We start from the raw sequence: 23368 nt of genomic DNA on the forward strand, positions 1-23368 counted from the left end.
TAGAAATTGTCTTCATTGTAAGTTGCTACAGTAATCATTAGAGCATGTATATTTGTGTTCTATCCATTTCAGACTTTTAAGCAATGCAGTAATGCAAAGCTTCAACCTGCTGGGTGGTGGGCAACAGCAGAAGAAGGCGTTTAAAAAAACAGCCTTGTTCTCCATTGTTTATGGTAAAAAAATATATATCTGCTATTTGTTTTTCTCTTTTTTTTTAATACTACTTCCTATCACTGACACATTTATTAACGTAAGCAGAATAATTCCCTCCCCTTCTAGGAACACATTTTTGAACGTAAGCAGAATAATTCCCTCCCCTTCTAGGAACACATTTTTGAGTATTACAGTACATCTACGTTATGTAGTACAGTACTGTTTTTCTTAACATTTTCTACGAAAGCCACAGGTGTAAGGTATCGAATATTTATGGAATTTTGTTTCTAGTTGCTTCTGAAGCAAGAAAAAAGCTTTTTGAGGCATTTTTTAAATTGGACTAAGGCCTAAATGGGTTCAATAAAGACTTATGTCCTGAAATGTCTTTCTTTTTTATTTTGATTGCAGAAGCTGTGAAGAAGACGAGTAGAGATGCGACAGAGCCGGAGGTCAGCACAGCGATCGCCGATCACCTCAAACAGGCGCCAGCTCGAAGTGGTGGGGCGCGCTTCAAGAGGACAGCACCCAACTGATCTGTCCCGTTTCCCATATTCCCTCTCAAGTGCCCACCACGCCTTATAACAGGGGTCGTCAACGTTTTCAGGCCCAGGACCCTTTTAGTTGAGAGTTGGATGAAGCAGGGACCCCCAACACCTTGTCATAGATTCCATATGGTTTCATTGTTTGACAGCACAATCGTCAGTGTATTTTGGATTCATGTAAATTTGTTTTTTCAGATATTTTCATGTAAAAAAAAATCTTCAGATATTTAAACACTTGAACGTTAATACTTCCCTTATTGCCTCCTGAGTGCCCAACATTGCCCTATAACATGGCTGTTCAATGTTTTCAGGCCAAGGACACTTAAGTTGAGAGTTGGATGAAGCAGGGACACCTACCTTGTCATAGATTCCATATGGTTTCATTGTTTGACATCGTCAGTCTATTTTGGATTCATGTAAATTTGTGTTTTCAGATATTTAACCACTTGAACGTCAGTTTTAGTAAACTTTACTTTTCACTACTTAGTCTGCTCTTTTTCCCCTCCACACCAAAGCTCTTTGCCGAAAATAGGTGATCTACAAGCTCACAACGCCTCGCAGCACGAGGCGTTGTGATGTAGATCTGCTATTTTTGGCTAAAGTTCCAATTGACACTAAAATGTCTATCACTCAAAGATTTGGAGGGCCCCCTGTAGTAACTCTGAGGACCCCCTGGGGGTCCCAGAACCCCTATTGGAGACCTATTGGTTTCTAATGTTTGTTTGTTCTGTGCTATATCTATGTTTGAAAAAAGTAAAAGTTCAAGACAACTTGAAACAAGTTTTGTCTTTTTTATTTTGTGTAAAAACATGGGTACTTTTCCACCAGTGGTATTTAGACAACATACTGCATTTTATTTACCTAATTATGCATTGTTTATTAGGATTCTCAAGACCTTGTATTCCTCTATTTTGCTAAAAATAGATGTTGTTATTAAATGTATTGATATCCAGTGTTAAAATATAGACCTAAATGCTAAACGGTAAAAGGTCCAGAAAGAGAAACAACATTGCAAATAAATTGTGTGAACATTCAGGGAGTACATGTATCAAGGTAAGCATTACAGGGATATGTTGGGCTCTTTGTATCAAGGTAGCATTAGATGACCGGTAAGCGAGTTTCTAAATTCTAGGAGAGCTAAGGCAAAACCACGCCCCGGACTCATTTTTGAAGCTTGTGATTGGCTGAACCGGAGATAGGGAGCGCTACATTGTAGTCACTTGGACCGCGGAGGTGCACCAAAACCTGAACCTATCCTTAACCATTCCTAACCCTAACCCCAACTCTAACCCTAACCTTAACCTCAGTAAAACAGACGCTGAGTAGCTAACCTGCCGACGCTTGGGAAAACGAGCGCTCCTTGCCTTAGCTCTCCTAGAATTTAGAAACTCGCGACCGGTAAATGATGTGCTCTTAATAGAAAACCTGGGTCAACAGTACATTGGGAAGCTTTTAAATTAATGGTTGTGAATATCTTAATAGACATGTTATTTAAATCCCATGTATAGACTCGGATGTCGTTTAGACGTATAATAGACGTAAATAGATATCTAGTATAAAAAATGGTCTACCAGAGGTATAGATTTGCAAGTTTTTTAGATGTATAAACTTAGACTAGACGTCTAATAGACATATAATATACGTATATGTCTATACCTGGGTTTAAATTTGGTATAAGCATGAACGTCTATTAGACGTCTAATTGTATACTCGGGTATAAACTTAGACGTATAATATACGTATATTATACGTCTAGTATAAGTTTAGACGTATAAAATACTTGCATATCTATACCTCTGGTAGACTATTTTTTATACGTATAGACCTAGACGTCTAGTATAAGTTTATACATATATTAGACGTCTAATATACCTCAAAATGTTTGCTGGGATCTGCGTCACGCATCTTCATCTTATCGTCTGAGAATGGCCACTGTCAATGGAAGGTTGTTTGGTGTTTTGTCGTTGCCGTGTCTCTTGGCCAAAAGACAGGCTGCGGTTGAGCTTGAGACAAAAAACCAAACAACCTTGCATTGACAATGCATTAGTACGGCGCCCCCAGTGGCCATTCTCAGACGATAAGATTCGATACGTGACGCACATGTGTGAGTCCGGCCTTAGGCCTGATTGTGAATAGAATGGTCCAAGCTAAATGTAAATATACATTCAGTTCATTTAAAAAATAAACACATAGTTTATGCTTAAAATAAACATTCTGTCAAACCAAAAATACATTTCTAAAAAAAAGTCAAATTTAAAATATCAGCATGGTTTTTAAATCTGGAAAGAACCTGCTTTACAGGATAAATCCAAAGTATCATTTTAAAACCAAGGTTCTCTGGTTTTGTTGGTAACACATTATTTCTTGTTCAAATTCCACACAGACTTCCATCTACAGTATGGTAGAAGGCAGTGGGAGAGTGTTTTTTGTAGTTCTTTCAGTCCGAGTTTCAGCAACTGGCTTAAGCACTGTTGGTCCGACCAGTTTAACATTCACCAGGTTAACATAGGCTACACCAGCGTCGGCAGGTTAGCATTTCACCAGGTTAGCATTTCACCAACTGAGGTTAGGGTTAAGTTTAGGTTTAGGTGTATCTCTGTCCCCCAGACTTTCGTCACCTCCGCGCAGCCAATCACAAGCCTCCGCTGCCTTAACCCTGTTGCTTTTTTGATACACTCAGACTGAAAGACCTCTCCCAGAAGGCAGTGACAGAGTGAGTCAGAGCAGTAACAGGGAGGAGCCTAGCAGAAAGGACTAAGAAGCATGTGAAAGAATCATTTACACTCGACAGGCTGAACTACAAAGGTCTATCGGACAAAAACAAGTTGTTGCCCAAACCTTTGTCAGACGATAATGGGAAGCGAATGGGAAGAAATGGGGTGAGTGGAAATCATTCTTTGCAAGTAGACTTTTTGTTCTTCTAGGAAACTGCATCAGTTTTGATTGATTGATTGATTTAATACTTTGAAAACAGTTTGAAAAAAAAAAAAACAACAGTGGTGCAATTATGCAAAAAGGATAACACAAAAAGCCCTGTGTGCTTGTTTCCATTGTGGTCATGAAGAATCACTTGCCTTTGAAATGCTGCTAAATTACAGTTATCAACATAATAATTTACTGTAATAATTCTGTCACATATTTGTGCATAGGCTATGTGAAACAGTAAATGCTATCAGTAGAGCATTCTGTAGCAGGTAGGGTTTAAGTTTTTTGCTCATGGACACTTCGACCGTGGGATCGGGACATGAACCAGTGACTTAATATTTGTTTACCAAGCAGCCTTTTTACCACTCAGCTCGTCCAGTCGTCCCCAAGGCTGACTGTCAATGGATATCTTTTTAGACGAACATGCATGAACTCATTGAGCTGACATCTGTAATGATATGTTAAGACACTGCTAGGGTAGATGACTATTAGAAAAAAACTATTCAACCATATGTTGATACTCATTATTTTAGGCCTGTGTCACTTGGTAATGATTAATAAAGGTTTTACTTTGATGTCGATGGCTCATGGCTGTCCTATTGCGTATTTAGTGAAAACAAGAAAACAGCCTGCACTCAATTGAGGTCCATTTCACATGTGTCTCACTAGCCAGGGACCCACAAGCCCAGAATGGGAGATGACACTTTTTATTTCTGTTTTATCTATTAGTTTAGTCATTAAGGTCCACAGAATGAGAGGACTGCTCTGCCGGAAACATCGGGAAAAAAAGTTATGGACATTTGTATATTCACTGTCTCATTGACTCCACTATAAAGTGATTTTGCCCAAGGAATGTTTTTCACGGAAAACAAATGCTTGCAATGGATTCAGAATCATGAAGAACCCCTAGTTTGACCCCTCACATGCTACTTAAAGAAGATTTTATTTTTTATTTTTTTCCTGTATAGTGGAGTCAATGGGACAGTGGATATAAAAATGTCAATAACTTTTTTTTGCGATGTTTCCGGCAGAGCAGGCCTCTCATTCTGTGGACCTTAATGACCAAACTAATAGATAAAACAGAAATAAAAAGTATGGCATGACATCACAGGTTCAACTCTAATCCTTAAAGGGATATTTCACTTTCAAAAAAACGTCATTTTATCATCTTGGGAACACGCAGGACAGTTTGTGAATTTCTTCATTTGGTATTTAGATATTTGATATTCGTTTCCCCCCATTTTCCCCCTTCCTGGACCTTCCTATACAAACCCATTGTAACTTCAAACTTCATTAACCATGATAGATTCAATGAAAACAACCGTCCTTTTTTCTGGTGACTCCTAACACCCTCCAATACGTGAGCAGGCCGTGTTTTTTTTAATACATTTTTTCATTGATTTCTATTAATCTTTTGGTGAAATGAAAATTGTTTAATACAATAAAAGATTATAAAAAATAAATGAAAAACGTTATCGAAGAAACACTGCCTGCTCACATATTCAGAGGGTGCCAGGAGTCACCAGAATAAAGGACAGTTGTTTTCATTGAATCTATCATGGTTAAAATTTAGTTTGAAGTTATAATGGGTTTGTATAGGAAGGTCCTGGAAGGTGGGAAATGAATTATCACATATCTAAATACCGAATGAAGAAATTCAAAAAACTGTCCAGGGTGTTCCCAAGAGCATAAGAGATAAAATGACAAAAAGTTTTTTTGAAAGTGAAATATCCCTTTTGGACTTGTGGGTCCCAGACAGAGCAACGGATGGAAAAGGACATTCATTGAGTTCTGACTGTTCTCATGTCGGGCCGAACACTTTGAGATATTTGTATAATTCAGTGTTGCTGGATTTCTGCTTTTCAGTCTTATTTTGTGTGACCTGCTTGATGGAAGTAATTTCATCTCATGTTATTTTCTGTTTATTTTCTGTTCCTCAGACCAGACACATCACAGGATGATGGTGAGAACATAATATATGCTACACTTTTACTAATTTTATAAAGTTACAATACATTTAGAAACCAATATTCTGATCAATGAATATGCAGCTATATGTTTATTTATTTATTTAATACAATACTTGTTGTTGGTTGTATATTAATGTGGGTGCCTACAATGTACATGGAGTCAATATTTTATCTCAGCCAGGCAGAGCTGTTCATTCAGCTGTCATTAAATTCAGAATGTTTTGTTCTTAAATGAGTATTTCACCCAAAACATTACTTATTTTCTATCAATTACACGCAACATGAAGCCTTGAATTAATGGCATTCCTAAACCGATCTGGCAGAGTCTCCGGTAGGTGTGTGTGTGTGTGTGTGTGTGTGTGTGTGTGTGTGTGTGTGTGTGTGTGTGTGTGTGTGTGTGTGTGTGTGTGTGTGTGTGTGTGTGTGTGTGTGTGTGTGTGTGTGTGTGTGTGTGTGTGTGCGCGCGCGTGTGTGCATGTGTTGAACAGAGGCCATCAAAAAACAGAATAACAAATATGTATTAAGATAATATAATATAATATTATTACTATCCAATATATATTGGATTGTTGTATTAACATCATTATCATTTTAAATTTGACATTTTAAGTTTTTTTAAGGTGCATGATCTTTATACTGTAGATGTCTTACACTGAAACACATGCAGAAATCTATGAAAACATCTTTTCATCTTTTGAGATGCGTTTGTCTCTCTGAGTAAACAACATCTTGCTAACTTGAATAACACATATTAGTGCAGCCCACTATTAATTAAGTGTTATTATTTCAGCAATAACAATAATGACTCCATAAAGTACTATTAATAGCACCAACAATGTCACCAATAGTGTTTTCATTTATTGATAAAAATAAACAAGTATTGATAAAATAAAAGTAGGCCCACAAAATCTTTTAATGTGCATGATGAGCTGAACTTAGATGACTTCCATTAAGTAAAGATCTACTTCTTCCGTCTAATAATGAAGAACACATTAGTGCACCTGCACTGATTTACCAAAGTGTTCAAAATGCATGATTAGCTTAATTAGGAATTACAGTTTTCTGCACAAATGATCTTGGATTTATGTAATTGATGATTTGTTTTATCTCTCGCATGGAAGTGACACCACACACACACACACACACACACTGTTACATGCCCCAGTCTAGGGGTATAAGGATATGCAACATTAGTAAGACAAAGGGTAGGTGTAAGAAGTATTTTTATTTATAACTTCCTTTTGGTGAGCATTCAAGGAACAGTTTACAAATAATGAATAAGGAACAAAGGAAAAACAATTAACAATAACTCAAAATATAACTACCATGCAAAGAAAAGAACCAATCAGAAATAACTAACCTATTCTTGTATATTAACCACTAAATAACTAAACTAGACCAAATCAAAATTACAGGAGATTACTAAACTAACATAACTACACTATTCTAAACTATCAAAACATGAGCGGTTACAAAAAGCTGGCAGTGGTAGTCAAGTGTTAACTGAAGGCCACAATCTAGTTGTGGGTTTAAACAAAGTCAAGTTCAAGTTCCCAATGTTCTCAAGACTCACAAAGGTAAGAATGCTATAAGCTAAGCAGTAAGCAGGTTCTACAACGCTAACATGGCAGAGGGAAACTACTACAGAGAGTAGCTCCCAAAGCTGCAGCAGCATGTGAGTGACATTATGCAGGTGGACAGCATGTTTCCCCATGGGCAGGGAGAAACAGACTGACAAGGAGCTCAGGTGTGGCAGCTGTTTTATATGGGAGGCTGTCTTTCGATTGGTTCAGGCTGGAGGAGGGCGTAGCTCTCCATCAAGCTCAGCTCACTCAGGTCTCCTCCAAGTTCAGGTCTCGTCTCCTCCCACTCCAACACAAGGCCAAGACCTAAACTGACACTAGTATGAGTATATGTGGACTCCAACCAATATTGGGAACAATAGTAACGTAATACTAAGGATAACTAGAAAATAGTAATATAGAAAAATAGTAAATTACATAGGGATGTAACACCCCCACCCTCAAAATCAAACATCTCCCCTGATGTTTGTATAATTTAAAGGATTTTAAATGTACTGAGTTTAAGAGGATTTACATTGATGTATGAATTTATAAAAGCTTCTTTCAGACCTTTTTAAGTAACCACCTGTTCACAAAATTCGAAAGAGTGAGCCTCGACTACACTCTAGTGAGGGGTTAGGGCTAGGGTTTAAGACTCCCCCTGCACTGATTTGTGTTACCAAAATCCAAAATCTGAGTTAAATCGCTTGACAGAAGCTAATCCAACTAACCGTCAACCAAAGGCTGCCCCGAAAATCTTCATCTTAACTTGTCACCTTAGCAGATTCAACATTTCACAACCGGAGAGTTACTAACATTTAGCACCCACCGTTAGTTGGGTCAAAACGGAACATTTGCGGGTTCAAGAATTCAAGGCCGGTATATATTCAAGAACTTTGTCCATGGACAGAACCTAATCTCTATAACCTAAGAGAAGTAGCCTCGACTACTCTCTAGTGAGGGAACACCTTATTGAGATGCCCCTGCACCTAGTAGTGATACGGTAGTTCTACATAACAGTAGTCAATATCATTACAAAACACAAGACCCCTGAGTAATGCATATTACTACATAACCCCAAGTAGCAACCACCTAACACCGGGTTGGACATACTAAGAGCACCAAAGTCCAACATAATCGAGTAGTGAAGAAATCACCACATACAGAGTAATGTTACCACTACATATACTGTAGCACCCAAGTAATGATAACACCACATACCAAGTAGTGATAGTGCTAGTACGTGATACCTAACCCATAGATCGTTAACCAGAATACTGAAATTACTAAACTGAATAGCACTATCACCATGTACAAAACCAAGTAGATATCACTTCATTAACAAATTCACAAGTAGTGATATCTACCACAAAAACCTGCATCGCCATTTTGTGACTGATCCACCCACTGATGGGCCAATTAATTACTTTTAACCAGAATAAGAAACCACTTCAGACTCGCGAAACTGTCACTTACGACTGCCGCTTACGACACTCAGCAATCAAATGCCCGACTTTTTTGCAGTAATGACAGACACGCTCTTCTTTTTGTTTCGTAACAGCCTGCTCAGACTGTCTCTGGCCTGACTGTGGTGCGTAATTACGCACGTACCCAACTCTGCGTTGCGCGCTGGGGCTGACTGGAGCTGTATTAAACACGCTCTTGTGGGTTAGAACAAATTCATCGGCAAAAATCGAAGCTTCAGACACAGAGTTGACTCTCTGCTCATTCAGATGAACTGCGATTCGGTCTGGGAGACACCTTTTAAATTCCTCCACCAGCATAAGCTCACGTAAAGTTTTAAAGTCAGTGGCTTTGCTGGCAGCGCACCATCTATCAAAAAGAGCCTCTTTCTCCCTGGAGAACTCAACAAAAGTTTGGTTTGAGCCCTTTGAGTGTTGTCGGAACTTTTGTCTGTATGCCTCAGGCACTAGCTCATAAGCTCTCAATATCGTAGTTTTGACCAAATCGTAGCTCATACTGTCTTGTACAGAGAGAGACGCAATAACCTCTTGCGCTTTGCCGTGTAGTTTACATTGAAGTAGTATGGACCATACGTCCTTGGGCCAGCGTAAGGCTGTAGCCACTCTTTCAAATGCCCCAAAATATGCATCCACTTCAGACTCGCGAAACTGTGGCACTAAACCAATAAACTTGGAAATGTCAAATGGTAACGTACCTTGATTTGAGCTGGGAGTGGGGTTGGTTGGGGGAGTGGTTGGCACCGGAGCGGGGGAGGGAGAGACGGGAACAGAACCATTCTGTGTCTGTGCCATTTCCAACTCGAGCTGGCGAAGTCTGAGCTTTTCCTCTAGCTCAATTTTTCGCATATCCAACTGAAAAGCTCGGTCGTTTGCCCTGTCCCGTTCTCTCTCCTCTCTGTCTCGAACTCGCTCCCGCTCATCTCTCTCTAGCCGTGCTATACGCACTTTCACCCTGGTTTTAACTGAGACCTTGGATCCGTCTGAATCCGCGGAGTCCGATTCTAGGCCCAGTGCGTTGGGGTCGGGAGCCAATTTCAATGGTGTCTTTTTGGGCTTTGCCTCTGGCTCAGCCACTGCTCCTTTTTCGGACCCCTCAACACCTGCCACCTCATCACCCCCCGGACCAGACTCACCTTGGAGCGGCCTCGGCCTCCTCCAAGTTCAGGTCTCGTCTCCTCCCACTCCAACACAAGGCCAAGACCTAAACTGACACTAGTATGAGTATATGTGGACTCCAACCAATATTGGGAACAATAGTAACGTAATACTAAGGATAACTAGAAAATAGTAATATAGAAAAATAGTAAATTACATAGGGATGTAACACACACACACACACACACACACACACACACACACACACACACACACACACACTGAATGTAGTCATTCGGGGTAACAAACTATTGTCATTCTATTTAACACCAATTGTGAAAATTATACTTTAAAAGGAGTTGGACTGTATATCTGAAGGGTTTGAGGTAATGCCCACCACAGGGCTCCGGTCAGAGAGTTTAATGATGACACTTGGTGGCAGTTTATATTTCTTTATGTAGACTTTTAGTAGGCACAAACAATCACAGAATGAATGGTATCTGAAAATACAGAACAATAACATAAGGATATGGAGATAGAACAATAAACAATAGTAGGCCTATCACTTAATAATATAACAGAGATGAGCCATGAGCATAGACCTACAGTAGCATGCACCCACACCCAGGCTAGGCTAAGTCCTGTTATCCCAGGCACTAAAGTTTAGCTAGCAGATAGTTACAAAAAACGAACTATTTACACCACACACAGATGCATTCAGACACAGTGAACTGGTACCCCATGAAACATTATTGCACTGTATAGCCAAAACAACTCACTTCCTCAAGAACACATTCTTATATGGTGATGTCTGTGTGTAGCTGCTTTCTGTAGGTCATAGGATTGGGTCCTAGTAGCTCTATAGGTGCCCTCACAGGAGGTGCCCTCACAGGAGCCTAACTAAAACATGAACTGGGTCCTAACAAGAGGGTGCCTAAAGCATGCCTGCTCTAAATTAATTAAGGCTATGGGTATTTTGTACAGCCGCCCCCAGATTAGTAGGACTAATATGAAAAGAACAAAATGTCCCTAGCTGTTTCAGTCTTTTAGCCGTCTTCGCTGGCCGCTTTAAGCGGTAGGACACTGGGCTGTAGTGCCGATGTCGTTTCAACAGTGGGTTTGGAGCATCGACAGCCTGAGTAAAGGAAGCCGCTCGCCGCCCCATGAGCATAGTGGGTGTCACCGGGTCTGGGTTGGCGACATCTGGTGACTCGTAATCTGTCTCAGGCAGTTTTCCATCTGGAGCTGCCGCCCTGTGAAGGGACTGATGAGTTGTCTTCACCAAAGCCTTCCGTGAGGGGGACTGGTTGATGTCCTCCGGTGGTGAGCTAAGGGTTGTCTGGAAACCTTGTTGAGTCGGCACTTGGCACTGCAACAAGCTGTCTGGTCCCTGTAAGGCCCACCCGAGCCGAGTATGCACAGCGGCCGGACCCCCATTAGGGCCGAGTCTGATTGGCTCTTTGGCTGTGATTAGACTGGTGTAATCTGCGCCAATCAAGATGAGTGGCTGAACTTGTTCAAAGGGCTGTAGGGGAATCCCTTCCAAGTGTTGATAGCGTTTCCGTAGTTCCTCTACGGGGTACGACTGCTTAGCCAGGGCTAAACGGTTGGCAGTGAATGCCCCTGTGATGTTGTAGCATTCTTCTGGTCTGGCTATAGGAGACAGCTGGAAGTCAACGGATGAGCCAGTTATGTGAGCGACATCAGGCCGGATCGTCCTCAGGGCCAATGACTCCCTTTTCCCCTGGAGATTAAGGTGCTTCGCTGCAGCCGAAAGGAGGATAGTCGGCTCCGCACCATCATCAAGGATGCCGTACGTCTCAAGTGATCTTTCACCGTTCCGCAGCAGTACAGGCACAATCTTCAGGTATACTCTTCCTGTTGGATTGGAGTTTGTGGCATGTAAGATAGAGGGGCCTTGTGTGGAGATGCTGTGAAGAACCCTGAGATGCACTTCATCGCATTCTCCGCAGGGCTTCTTAAGTGTGCATTCGTGGTACCTATGATTGGTGCGTCCACATTTCCAGCATCTCTTACCCTTTTTTATCCATTGAATAATCTCCTCTGGTGGACACTCTCGTATCTCAGGGCACTGAGACAAGTAGTGTTCTTCACTGCGGCAGTAGATGCAAAGGGGTTTGAACTTCCCATTGTGTTTTGGTGCGTGAGTGGTCAAACTAGGCTGGTCCTCCTGGACGTCTATCTGCTCACCACCATGGTAGACTATTGTAGACTGAACCCTCGGCCTGTTAATAGGCTGCTGTTCCCTTTGTAGGCCTTGTTGCCTTGCTGTATGGTAACGCTGCACCATCTTGGCGGACAGGCGCTGTGCTGCGGCCTTTACGCTTAGCCACTCTGACAAGTCATTTAGATTGTAGGGGTTCAGACGGTTGGTCTGCAGTCTCCCTCTAACCTGGAGATGCTCAATGAAGCTGTCCCTGGAGTGTTTGGGGAGTTTACTAAGCAGCCGATCTACGTGGCCCGTACAAGTCAGTTCAGTGCCCCGAGGGCCCTCAAGTGATGTCAGCATACCAACTAGCAGATTGATGCTGAGGGCAAAACTCTGAAATGCCTTTGAGTCGCCATCTTTAACATCGGGCAGGTTCAGGATTGTGGCTATTTCACTCTGGGCCAGTTGATGCGGTTGGCCGTATTGACACTGCAAGGCTTTCATGGCTTCAGTGTATGGTGGGAATGGTGGCGACAGGCCTGTGCTATCAGCCGGGCTTCGTCCAACAACAAGTGTTCCATCAGTACTCTGTACTTGTAGTGTTCTGATAGCTCGGTGCGATTGTTCAGAAGGTGATCTAATGCCATCTTGAGGTCTGCAAACTCTCTTTCACTGTCGGTTGACAAGTTTGGAAGTGCTGGGACAGGAACTGGCTGAACTGGTGGTACACCGCCTGGCTGGTACGCCTGGATGACATGTGCAGTTGGTGGAAGTTGACTGAACATTGGATCAGGAAGGTATTGTGAAGGGGATGCCATGGGCCATAGTGGCTGGTAAACTGGTGGTGCTGCAGCTGAGATCTGGTGCTGCTGGAGAGCAGGACGCGTGGAGGTTGCCAGCTGCTGGTGTTGGTGGGACAGTTTTGCAGAGGCTGGTAGCTGGTGGTATTGGTAGTCTGGCTGCGCAGAGGGTGTCGGCTGGTGGTGCTGGTACGCTCGCTGAGAGGCTGGCGTCTGGAATGCTGGCAGGAAGGCTGGCGTCTGGTGTGGCTGGTACACTGACAGGGAGGCTGGCGTCTGGTACGCTGGCAGGAAGGCTGGCGCCAGGTGCGGCTGGTACGCTGGCAGGGAGGCTGGCATCGGCTGCGACTGGTACGCTGGCTGAGTGACTGGTGGCTGGTACGCTGGCTGAGTGACTGGTGGCTGGTACGCTGGCTGAGTGACTGGTGGCTGGTACGCTGGCTGCGAGGCTGGCGTTGGATGCGGCTGGTACGCTAGCTGAGTGACTGGTGTCTGGTACGCTGGATGAGTGACTGGTGTCTGGTACGCTAGCTGAGTGACTGGTGTCTGGTACGCTGGATGAGTGACTGGTGTCTGGTACGCTGGATGAGTGACTGGTGTCTGGTACGCTGGATGAGTGACTGGTGTCTGGTACGCTGGATGAGTGACTGGTGTCTGGTACGCTGGATGAGTGACTGGTGTCTGGTACGCTGGATGAGTGACTGGTGTCTGGTACGCTGGATGAGTGACTGGTGTCTGGTACGCTGGATGAGTGACTGGTGTCTGGTACGCTGGATGAGTGACTGGTGTCTGGTACGCTGGATGAGTGACTGGTGTCTGGTAAGCTGGATGAGTGACTGGTGTCTGGTACGCTGGATGAGTGACTGATGTCTGGTAAGCTGGATGAGTGACTGGTGTCTGGTACGCTGGCTGCGAGGCTGGCGTTGGATGCGGCTGGTACGCTGGCTGAAAGGCTGGCGTGGGATGCGGCTGGTACGCTGGCTGAGAGGCTGGCATGGGGTGCGGCTGGTACACTGGCTGAGAGGCTGGTGTTGGATGCGGCTGGTACACTGGCTTGAGGGCAGGTGTCTGGTGCTGCAGTGAAGCAGACATCTGATGCTGTAGTGGAGAGGGCACCTGGTGTTGGTGCTGCAGTGTAGACGGCCCCGGGTGCTGCGGTGAAGTGGGCCCCTGGTATTGCGGTGAAGTGGGCCCCTGGTGCTGCAGTGAGGTGGGCCCCTGGTATTGCGTTGAAGTGGGCCCCTGGTGCTGCAGTGAGGTGGGCCCCTGGTATTGCGTTGAAGTGGGCCCCTGGTGCTGCAGTGAGGTGGGCCCCTGGTATTGCGTTGAAGTGGGCCCCTGGTGCTGCAGTGAAGTGGGCCCCTGGTGCTGCGTTGAAGTGGGCCCCTGGTGCTGCAGTGAGGTGGGCCCCTGTTGCTGCGGTGAATAGCCAAAACAACTCACTTCCTCAAGAACACATTCTTATATGGTGATGTCTGTGTGTAGCTGCTTTCTGTAGGTCATAGGATTGGGTCCTAGTAGCTCTATAGGTGCCCTCACAGGAGGTGCCCTCACAGGAGCCTAACTAAAACATGAACTGGGTCCTAACAAGAGGGTGCCTAAAGCATGCCTGCTCTAAATTAATTAAGGCTATGGGTATTTTGTACACCAATATTTGATATTAAAATGCAATAACATGTTTTCTTGACTAATATTGCCAAAAACAAATATCAAAGATTAAATAAGGATTTATTTTGTTTGTGATAGGCACGTGATAGACTGTAATGAACGGTCAATTCTGTTAAAGTGATCCCTGACTAGTAAGCTATGTAGGCCTTAATATGTTATAATAACCCCCTTTAACCAAAATATACCATTTAAAACACTTACAATGTCTTCCTTTGAGAGAAATAAGCTCATATTTTCAACCCATGTTTGCCGCAAGGAGTGATGACATAGTAAATGCAGTTTGGCTGGCCGGCCCATATAGGGTTAATATGGAACGTCAAAACAGCGTTCTCTTTACAATATTTAAAACATTGTCTTGAAGTTCAGATTAACTGTGCTTAATTCAACATCTAAAAGTGTTTACACCGCCATTTTAAATGGGCCCGTCCACCCAAAATAGATTTACTACGTCATCACTCCTTGCGGCAGACAATGGCGCCCCCCATGGGTTGAAAATATGAGCTTATTTCTCTCAAAGGAAGACATTGTAAGTGTTTTAAATGGTATATTTTGGTTAAAGAGGGTTATTATAACATATTAAGGCCTACATAGCTTACTAGTCAGGGATCACTTTAATAAATACATGAATTCAGCTTGACTGTTTCCCCACCCTTAGAGTTATCTCTATCTTGATAGGACGACTCTTCAATTTCTTTGTTGCTGTGACTGGAGAGACCCGTGGTGCCCATGAAGAATTCATTAGACAACTTGAACAAATAGGACAGATTAAGAAGGATTCTCTGGACCAAAGTGACTACATCCTGGCTTTCTGTCCCACCCCCTCACACATTAAAACTGATGTGGGAAAGATTCCAAGTGAGACATTCTCTTGCACAAGCTGATGGATTCATTGATGTAGAAATCATCATCCAGATTAATTTATTAATTCATTTTCTCTCTCTTAAAAGGAGGTAAACCAGTGATTCTGGTGGTGATGCATCACAGACATGATGTTGCAGCTCGTCTAGATGACATCAGTAGACATGTGACCAGAGATGATGTCATCCTCACTGTCGACACTCTGTTCTGGGAAGGTGCATTCCTGAAGTGCAGACACAATGAGAAAGCCTTCAGTAAAGTCCTGGATGATCCTACTCGTTCTAGGGTATTAGAACGTAAGGTAAAAAAAAAAAAAAGAAATTGTCTTTTTAGACACAATAAGCCCATTCCCAAGATGCACCGCAATCTTTCATGGGCAGATGTGACTTATGGGAGCTGGTGTAAATAGTAACAAAGATATCGATGGCTTATTGTGTCTAAAAATACATATTTAGCCACTTGTACGCATGCCCCCACCCACTGAAATCAAAATACTGAAATCGCTAAAACGATAGAAAGCAGTAAATGAAAACATTTTAACACTCATCTTTTATTTTCTCCAATTACAATCTGAAATATAGCTGCAAGCAGCGATAAAGTGGCCAAGGCAAAAGCATCAAGGGAAAGCAAAGAAGACATCAAAGAGAAACTAGAAGCAGTGTTCTTCCGAACAGGTCAGGTGTTTTTTTTTGGCCTACTGGTGACTCTATAACAGGCCAATGTGAGAAGGGTGGCATCTGTTCCTTGGCCTAGTGGGAATGTGTGTACAAAATCTCACACAAATAGCAGGCTGCGTTTGAGACATTTTGTTCAAAAAGGAGCAATCCTGCAAACCTTGGAATTCAATGTTAGCCAATTAGATAGAATATGATATTGGACAAATCCGTCATGATTACATCACTGTAGAGATACTGTGTGCCCATTTGTGTGATTATCGGATAAAATCTGAATGAGTAATATCGAAGAATGCGTTTTCGGCCTTCTGGTGGCGCTATAAATGACAGAGACTCTGCCGATTTTACACTAATCGGCATAGTTATTGGTGAAAGCACAAATTGACCTCTACACAACATGTATGCAAAAGACTATATGCAACAGACATAAAATAGTTCCAAAGAACTCCTCAAGGTTTTAACTCAATATCTTTATTTTCCAACTTTTTCATTAGTTGTCTTTGTTGAAGAGTTGGTCATCAGGTTGTAAACCTTCAAAACAGAGGGTTAACAACCTAGCCATTTTCAGGCATGTCTTTTAAATCACAATGTTTTCAAATAATTCAAGTAGTAAACGTCTTCAAATAAAGTTTTTAAACATTAAGTATTGTGAAGTCTGAACCCAAACCAGCACACGGAAACAGTTCTCAAGGTGAAAACGCAATAAGCGTTGTTTTATTCAATGGGGCGTTCCCCTAAAACATGAAATAAAGTTCTTCCCAAAACCGGGGCTTTTAACACGTCTTCAAATAAAGTTTTAAACATAAGTATTGTGAAGTCCGAACCCAAACCAGCACACGGAAACAGTTCTCAAGGTGAAAACGCAATAAGCGTTGTTTTATTCAATGGGGCGTTCCCCTAAAACATGAAATAAAGTTCTTCCCAAAACCGGGGCTTTTAACTCAAAATATGCTTCTTTCCTGAACTTAACAAACAGGGGTTACATTCGAAACATATGTTTCACAGTATGCCGTTGCTTCCATTAACACATGCCATTTCTCTTCCAAGACTCAGATGCAGCTCCTAATTTGCCTACAATGGGAACAGATAGAACCACCATTAGCAATGTGGCAAAATACAGAGCAAATGTGCGACAGAGGAGAACATAGTGGAGTTTTGCTTACTGCTCGATGGAAGAGTCCCTTCGAGAGCCAGCTACACAGTGAAGCAGAGCTCGGTGGTTAAGAGCAAAAACATTTGGATTGCCTGACTCGGAGAAGCTGTGTTGCGGCCAGGTGCTGACAAATCAAACTGATTGCAACAAGCAGCCATCTTAGCTGCTGCATTCTGGGAAATGTAGTTTTTCTGAAAACCAAACAAAGCCATCAGTTAGATTCAGTTCACATGCAAAAAACAGGGCCTGGATAATAAAAATAAGAAAAATCAACTAATCAGCCGATCTACAAGGTTAAAACAAAATAAAGTCAACAGATCTGCTGATTTGGAGGTTGTGATTTGCCATCCAATTTGCGTGATTTTAGGCCAAAATCTGTAGGAGCAGTGTTCACAAATGTTTTGCAAGAATCGGCCTCATGGTGGCGCTGGAGGGCATTGTGAGAAATCAGGCAGCCAAGGAGTGTGTGCAAAGTTTGGCAAGGATAGGGGCAATGGTAACGGAGATATGAATAGGGCAAAAGTATGATGTCACACGGACAGAGTGACAGCCGGTGGAGGTTTCGATAGTAACTGCGACCTAACAGTCGCAATAATACTCACATCTCTTTAGTTAAATGCTTACATTGAAGAAAGAGATGAGGCCACACCCCAAACAATAGTGGACACAGGCAATAATCCACAACTGCACACTCCTGACAATATAAAACACATTCTCACTGTAAACGATAGAACCAAAATAACACAGTAAAACGGTAAAAGAGACCATACAAAATACAAGCAAACAGTCTTACCGGTTAACAGAGCAGCACACACTCCTCAACTCAGCAGTGTTTTGTTCAAACTGTTCAGATGGATTCAATCGGCCGACGCCCAACAAGCAACCATCTTAGCTGCTGCATTCTGGGAAATGTAGTTTTTCTGAAAACCAAACAATTAAGATTCAGTTCACAGGCAAAAAAACTAAAAAAATCAACTAATCAGCTTAAAAAAAAATAAAGTCGACAAATCTGCTTATCTACAAGCAATAATTACATTCCCGAAATTAATCTTTTTACATTCCAATCCCAAAACCAGAAACAAACATTTCCGAGCCACATGTTCACTTACCAATTATCTTAGTCACACAGCCTCAGTGTCAATATCAGAGTTGGTCAGGTGGATCTAAAAGCAATATAGTGTGGGTTAAATATAAATGGAGTAATGCTGTTAGAAATTGGAATAGTCTTGAAATAAAATGTGTACAAACCTGCAGCAGCTCCAATGAGGTTACTGAACAAACTGAAAAAAGACTGGCTTTATACAGGGTGTGGTGATTACGAATGCTCGGCAGCTGTGACTCAGGGACCGTGGTCAAAACATTGCTTGTGAAAAATAAGAATATATTCCATTTGAAAAATAAAATAAAATGACTGTAATTCCCGCTGAACCGTGGGTTACAAGTGCACAAGTGCACAGTGCACTAACCTACATTATTGCAAAGTGTGATTTAAATGTGACTTTGAATGTATGTTTTAGAGGCAGAAGAATAACGCACGCACGCGCACGCACACACACACACACACACACACACACACACACACACACACACACACACACACACACACACACACACACACACACACACACACCTGTGCCTAACCATTCTGCATTAGAGGTGGGATTTATGGCTATTTGAAGTGAGACAGTACCATCGATCTGGCTCACTAAAAAGAGCCGTTCAAAAGACTGGCTCATTTGTCTCCTTGTATATTTATATATTTTTAAGAAGAATTTGTTTAAACATGAATCCACAAGGTGGCACCACATTCCTCTGCTGACAGTTGAGATCACAATTTAGTATTTACCCTTTTCATAAAATGTGTGTGTAAATTAAGCTACCTTGACTTTTGTTATTCATAAAACACCTAAAAAAAACAAGCAGGCAACAATGAACTCGCTCCTCCACTTGTTCTCTCTCTCTCACTCACTCACTGTACTCAGTCAGTACTCAGTGGAGTAGCAAGGAGATGTTGAATTGGGGGGAGGGGGTCTCCCCCCCAAATGAACGGCTCTCTACTGCGCGAACCGGATCCCAACGTTCACTTCAAAGAGCCGTTCAAAAGATTTGATTCGTTCGCGAACGTCCCAGCTCTATTCTGCATCTAGCCTAAGGCCCAGATCATGGGAAAACCCTACTCACGTCAGGGTGGGGGGTCCCCAGTTCAAATATGATTCTTTTTGGTTTCAGTGATATTTGGACTTACCCTCTACAGTAGTTCATCATGAAAATGTTACTTTACATGTATGTTTTAGAGGCAGAAGAATAATTTGCATAAAACTTGCAATGTTTATTGAATTATTAAAAAAGCATGTTTCAATGTTTAAGAAATCCGATCTGACAGATCTTTAGATATTGGTCCAAAGTTCATGTAAAAAAAGTTCTGTGCATGTGACGCAAAAGTTCTGGAATAAAAGCGGGTTTAAGTGTTTTACAAACTGCTCAAATTGGCGGAAAATCTAAGGGCGGAGCTTACTTAACAAAGACACAGATGTCTTCCGCTTTAGTCAAGGCACGCGTGTAAGCAAGTTGCATGTCTTCAAACGAAACGAGGCATGACTTATGCCCCTTTAAAGTTTGAGTTTTCAAACGCTTCGTATAGCGCCCCCCTTTGGCCAATTGGAGTAAGATTGCTTTCAGTGATATTTGGACTATCCCTCTACATATTTGCCAAATGCCATGAACGTGTGACTTTGCATGTATGATTTAGAGGCAGAAGAATAATTTGCATAAAACTGCAACATTGAGTGAATTATTTAAAAAAAATGTTTCGCTTTAAAAGAAATCCGCCGAGACAGATCTGACCGTATTGGTCCAAAGTTCATGTAAAAAAGGTTTTGCGCACGTTACGCGAAAATCCCAGGAGGAGATAGATTTTGACTGTTTTTCATATAATTCAAAATTGTGGGAGAGGTAAAGGTCAGAGGTCAAAAGTCAGAGTGTAAAAGTTGTTCGGCAAGAGGAGACGCATAAGTGTATACAGGTTTCATTGCTGTACCTGAAACAGGGCATGAGCTACACCAGTTCAAAGTTGGCATTTTTCAAAGGCTTCCTACAGCGCCACCCTTTGGCCGATTGTTGCGAGCTTCGCGTTTTAGCCGTTTGGCATAGTAGCTAAGCAGATTAATGGTTTAATCGTTCACTTTGTGATACAAGCGTGAAACTTGGTACATATACTCTTCAAATCCTGCTCTCTTCAAAAATAGCGCGGGCCACTCAAAATTCCAAGATGGCGGCCCCCAAAATCCAAGATGTCCGCCCAAAAATGATGTTTTTCCTTCATAACTGGAATTGCATTCATTTTAAGACCCATAAATGTATTGAAGTTGAATATAAACATGGGCATTGCGGATGTTTTGGTACCAAGTACATGTCTGTATCTATTATGGTTCTTGAGATACAGCATATACTCAGAGCAGATTAATGGCTAATTTCATACGAATCGTTCATTTGTAATGCAAGCATGAAATTTGGTACAATTACTCTCTAAGGGCCACTCTTATGGAAAAAGGCGCTGGCCACTCAAAATTCCAAGATGGTGACCTTTTTTTTCAAAATGGAAGCCACCTTTTCAGAGGATATCTTGATATAATAAGAATAAGAATCGTTCACTTTGTGATACAAGGATGACATTTGGCACATTTACTCTGTAAGGGCCACTCTTATGGAAAAAGGTGCTGGCCACGCAAAATTCCAATATGGCAGCCCTCGAAATCCAAGATGTCTTTCCAAAAATATTGTTTTTCCTTTATAACTCGAGTTGCATTGATTTTAAGACACATATATGTATTGAGGTTGAATATAAAGATGGGTATTGTGGATGTTTTGGTACCAAGTACATGTCTGTATCTATTACGGTTCTTGAGATACAGCATATAGTCGGAGCAGATTAAAGGCAAATTTTTAAAAAGGAACAAATGATTCAGTGGCCAGTGCCTTTTTTCATAAGAGTGGCCCTTACAGAGTAAATGTACCAAATGTCATCCTTGTATCACAAAGTGAACGATTCTTATTCTTATTATATCAAGATCTTCTCTGAGAAGGTGGCTTCCATTTTGAAAAAAAAGGTCACCATCTTGGAATTTTGAGTGGCCAGCGCCTTTTTCTATAAGAGTGGCCCTTAGAGAGTATTTGTACCAAATTTCATGCTTGCATTACAAATGAACGATTCGTATGAAATTAGCCAATAATCTGCTCCGACTATATGCTGTATCTCGATAACCGTAATAGATACAGACATGTACTTGGTACCAAAACATCCGCAATGCCTATCTTTATATTCAACTTCAATACATTTATGGGTCTTAAAATGAATGCAATTCGAGTTATGAAGGAATAACATAATTTTTGGGCAGACATCTTGGATTTTGGGGGCCGCCATCTTGGAATTTTTAGTGGCCCGCGCTATTTTTGAAGAGAGCAGGATTTGAAGAGTATATGTACCAAGTTTCACGCTTGTATCACAAAGTGAACGATTCTGATGAAATGACCCATTAATCTGCTCCACTATAGTCCTCTGCCATACTGCCGAGTTTCGTAAAAAGCGACTGCACGGTCTAGCCGCTAGAGAAAAAGTGGCGGAATAATAGTGCTGAAGTCCAATATCAATGAGTGGCCTTCGGGCACTTCGTGCCTTGGCCACTAAATATGAACCCTTGTAAAAAAAAACTAAAGTTGTCAAATTAGAAATTACCCTACCAATGCGTAAAGGTTAAGGACACGTTGGCAAGACAGAAAGATCTTAAATTCATCCATTGTTAAACTGGATAAGGATATTAGTTAAATAACTACATAATACTTTGAATGAATATAGTTATGATGTCACGCTGGGAACACCAGCTGTCTGTCTGATAACATGCTTTTTATTTGAACTTTCCAGCCCACAACAAGGAAGGCCTTCACAAGAGCAGCTTGTAAGTTGCATTACAAACACAAAGATAAATCATGTTCTAATGTCAGATGTCAAACACATGTTGAGCACAATTTATTCAAGGACACACTGGTGTCCGATTAACAGAGAACTTAAGGCAATTTAACCACTATAAAAATGTTTATGTTGGATCATTGCTAGTCTCATCCAGTCTTGTCCCATGCAAACAATTGACATAAGGAGAAATTATTAGTGTGCAGGGTTAGCACTAGTAGCACACACACACACACACACACACACACACACACACACACACACACACACACACACACACACACACACACACACACACACACACACACACACACACACACACACACACACACACATATATATATATATATTGTGGTGACTGAACCCAAACCAGACACAAGAGAGCGTAAACAGTGTTGCCAACTCGGGCATTTATTGAACAGTTCTTAATTTACAACAGCAGTATGATGCAACGTAGCATGAATGTGCAACAGAAATGTGAATAACTCAAATAATCATTAATAGGTCAACATAGGTTCTTCCCCGGACGGAGGCTGCCGTCTCTCCTCTTCGGGGGCCAGGGGTAGGTAAGAGTCAATTAGGGGGGCTTCTTTCCACAGGTAATAGGTGAGTATGGTTCTAGCAAAGTCTTTCTTTCCCACAGGTAATAGGTGAGTATGGCTCTAGCATAGTCTTTCTTTCCCACAGGTGATAGGTGAGTATTCCTCTCTACAGGTGACAGGTAAAGTATCTCTTTCCCACAGGTAATAGGTGAGTATTCTTCTCCATAGGTGACAGGTAAAGTATCTCTTTCCCACAGGTAATAGGTGAGTATTTCTCTCTACAGGTGACAGGTAAGTAGGGCGCCCGCTCTCAATTAAATCCGACTAATTCTCTATCTTCTAAATAAAATGAACACGGGGATTAAGGGACCTAGGGCCAGAGAATTGTCGGATACAAGGTAAGTTTTAAAGGGAAGTGAGATCTACTCAACAAAACGGGACGGGTGGTGGCTCCCTGGGGGTCCGGTTGGTAAGGCTGCTTTGTCCTTTTCCAGGTCCATCTCCACAGGTCGCCCGAGTACTCACTCTCCAGTGGAAGGTACACACTCCTCAGTGAAAGGTACACACTCCTCAGTGAAGGGTACACACTCCTCAGTGAAAGGTCCGCTCCCGGTCCAGCCTAGAAGTAATGAGTAGAAAGGATATTACTATAATGCGCTTTACACAGAAATATGCGGTGGAGGGAGAAGTATGGTGGTTTCTTACCGCCTGTTTGCCCATGTTCGCCTGTCGGAGTCCCAGCACAGACTGGCGGAGAGAGCGAGGCTTCTATTTATGCACCCTGTGTTTGGAATAGCCCACAGGTGCAT

The 23368-nt window shown here is 42.1% G+C and overlaps 1 protein-coding gene across 1 annotated transcript in view; it reads left to right on the forward strand.

The window, feature by feature from the left end:
* LOC308295398 (uncharacterized protein) overlaps positions 1-22858 on the forward strand; it is a gene marked incomplete at its 3' end in the record, with an annotated part of 218864 nt that extends 196006 nt beyond the window's left edge. The window contains exons 2-6 of the mRNA XM_080738453.1: positions 5561-5583; positions 15045-15224; positions 15317-15528; positions 21973-22047; positions 22844-22858. Coding sequence (XP_080594579.1) covers positions 5561-5583; positions 15045-15224; positions 15317-15528; positions 21973-22047; positions 22844-22858 — 505 coding nt within the window. The remainder of the gene's footprint in view (positions 1-5560; positions 5584-15044; positions 15225-15316; positions 15529-21972; positions 22048-22843) is intronic.
* Between the last annotated feature and the right edge of the window lie 510 nt (positions 22859-23368).

This window comes from Nannobrachium achirus (assembly GCF_963921795.1).
Source record: "Nannobrachium achirus genome assembly, chromosome: 12".
NCBI classification, from domain to species: domain Eukaryota; kingdom Metazoa; phylum Chordata; class Actinopteri; order Myctophiformes; family Myctophidae; genus Nannobrachium; species Nannobrachium achirus.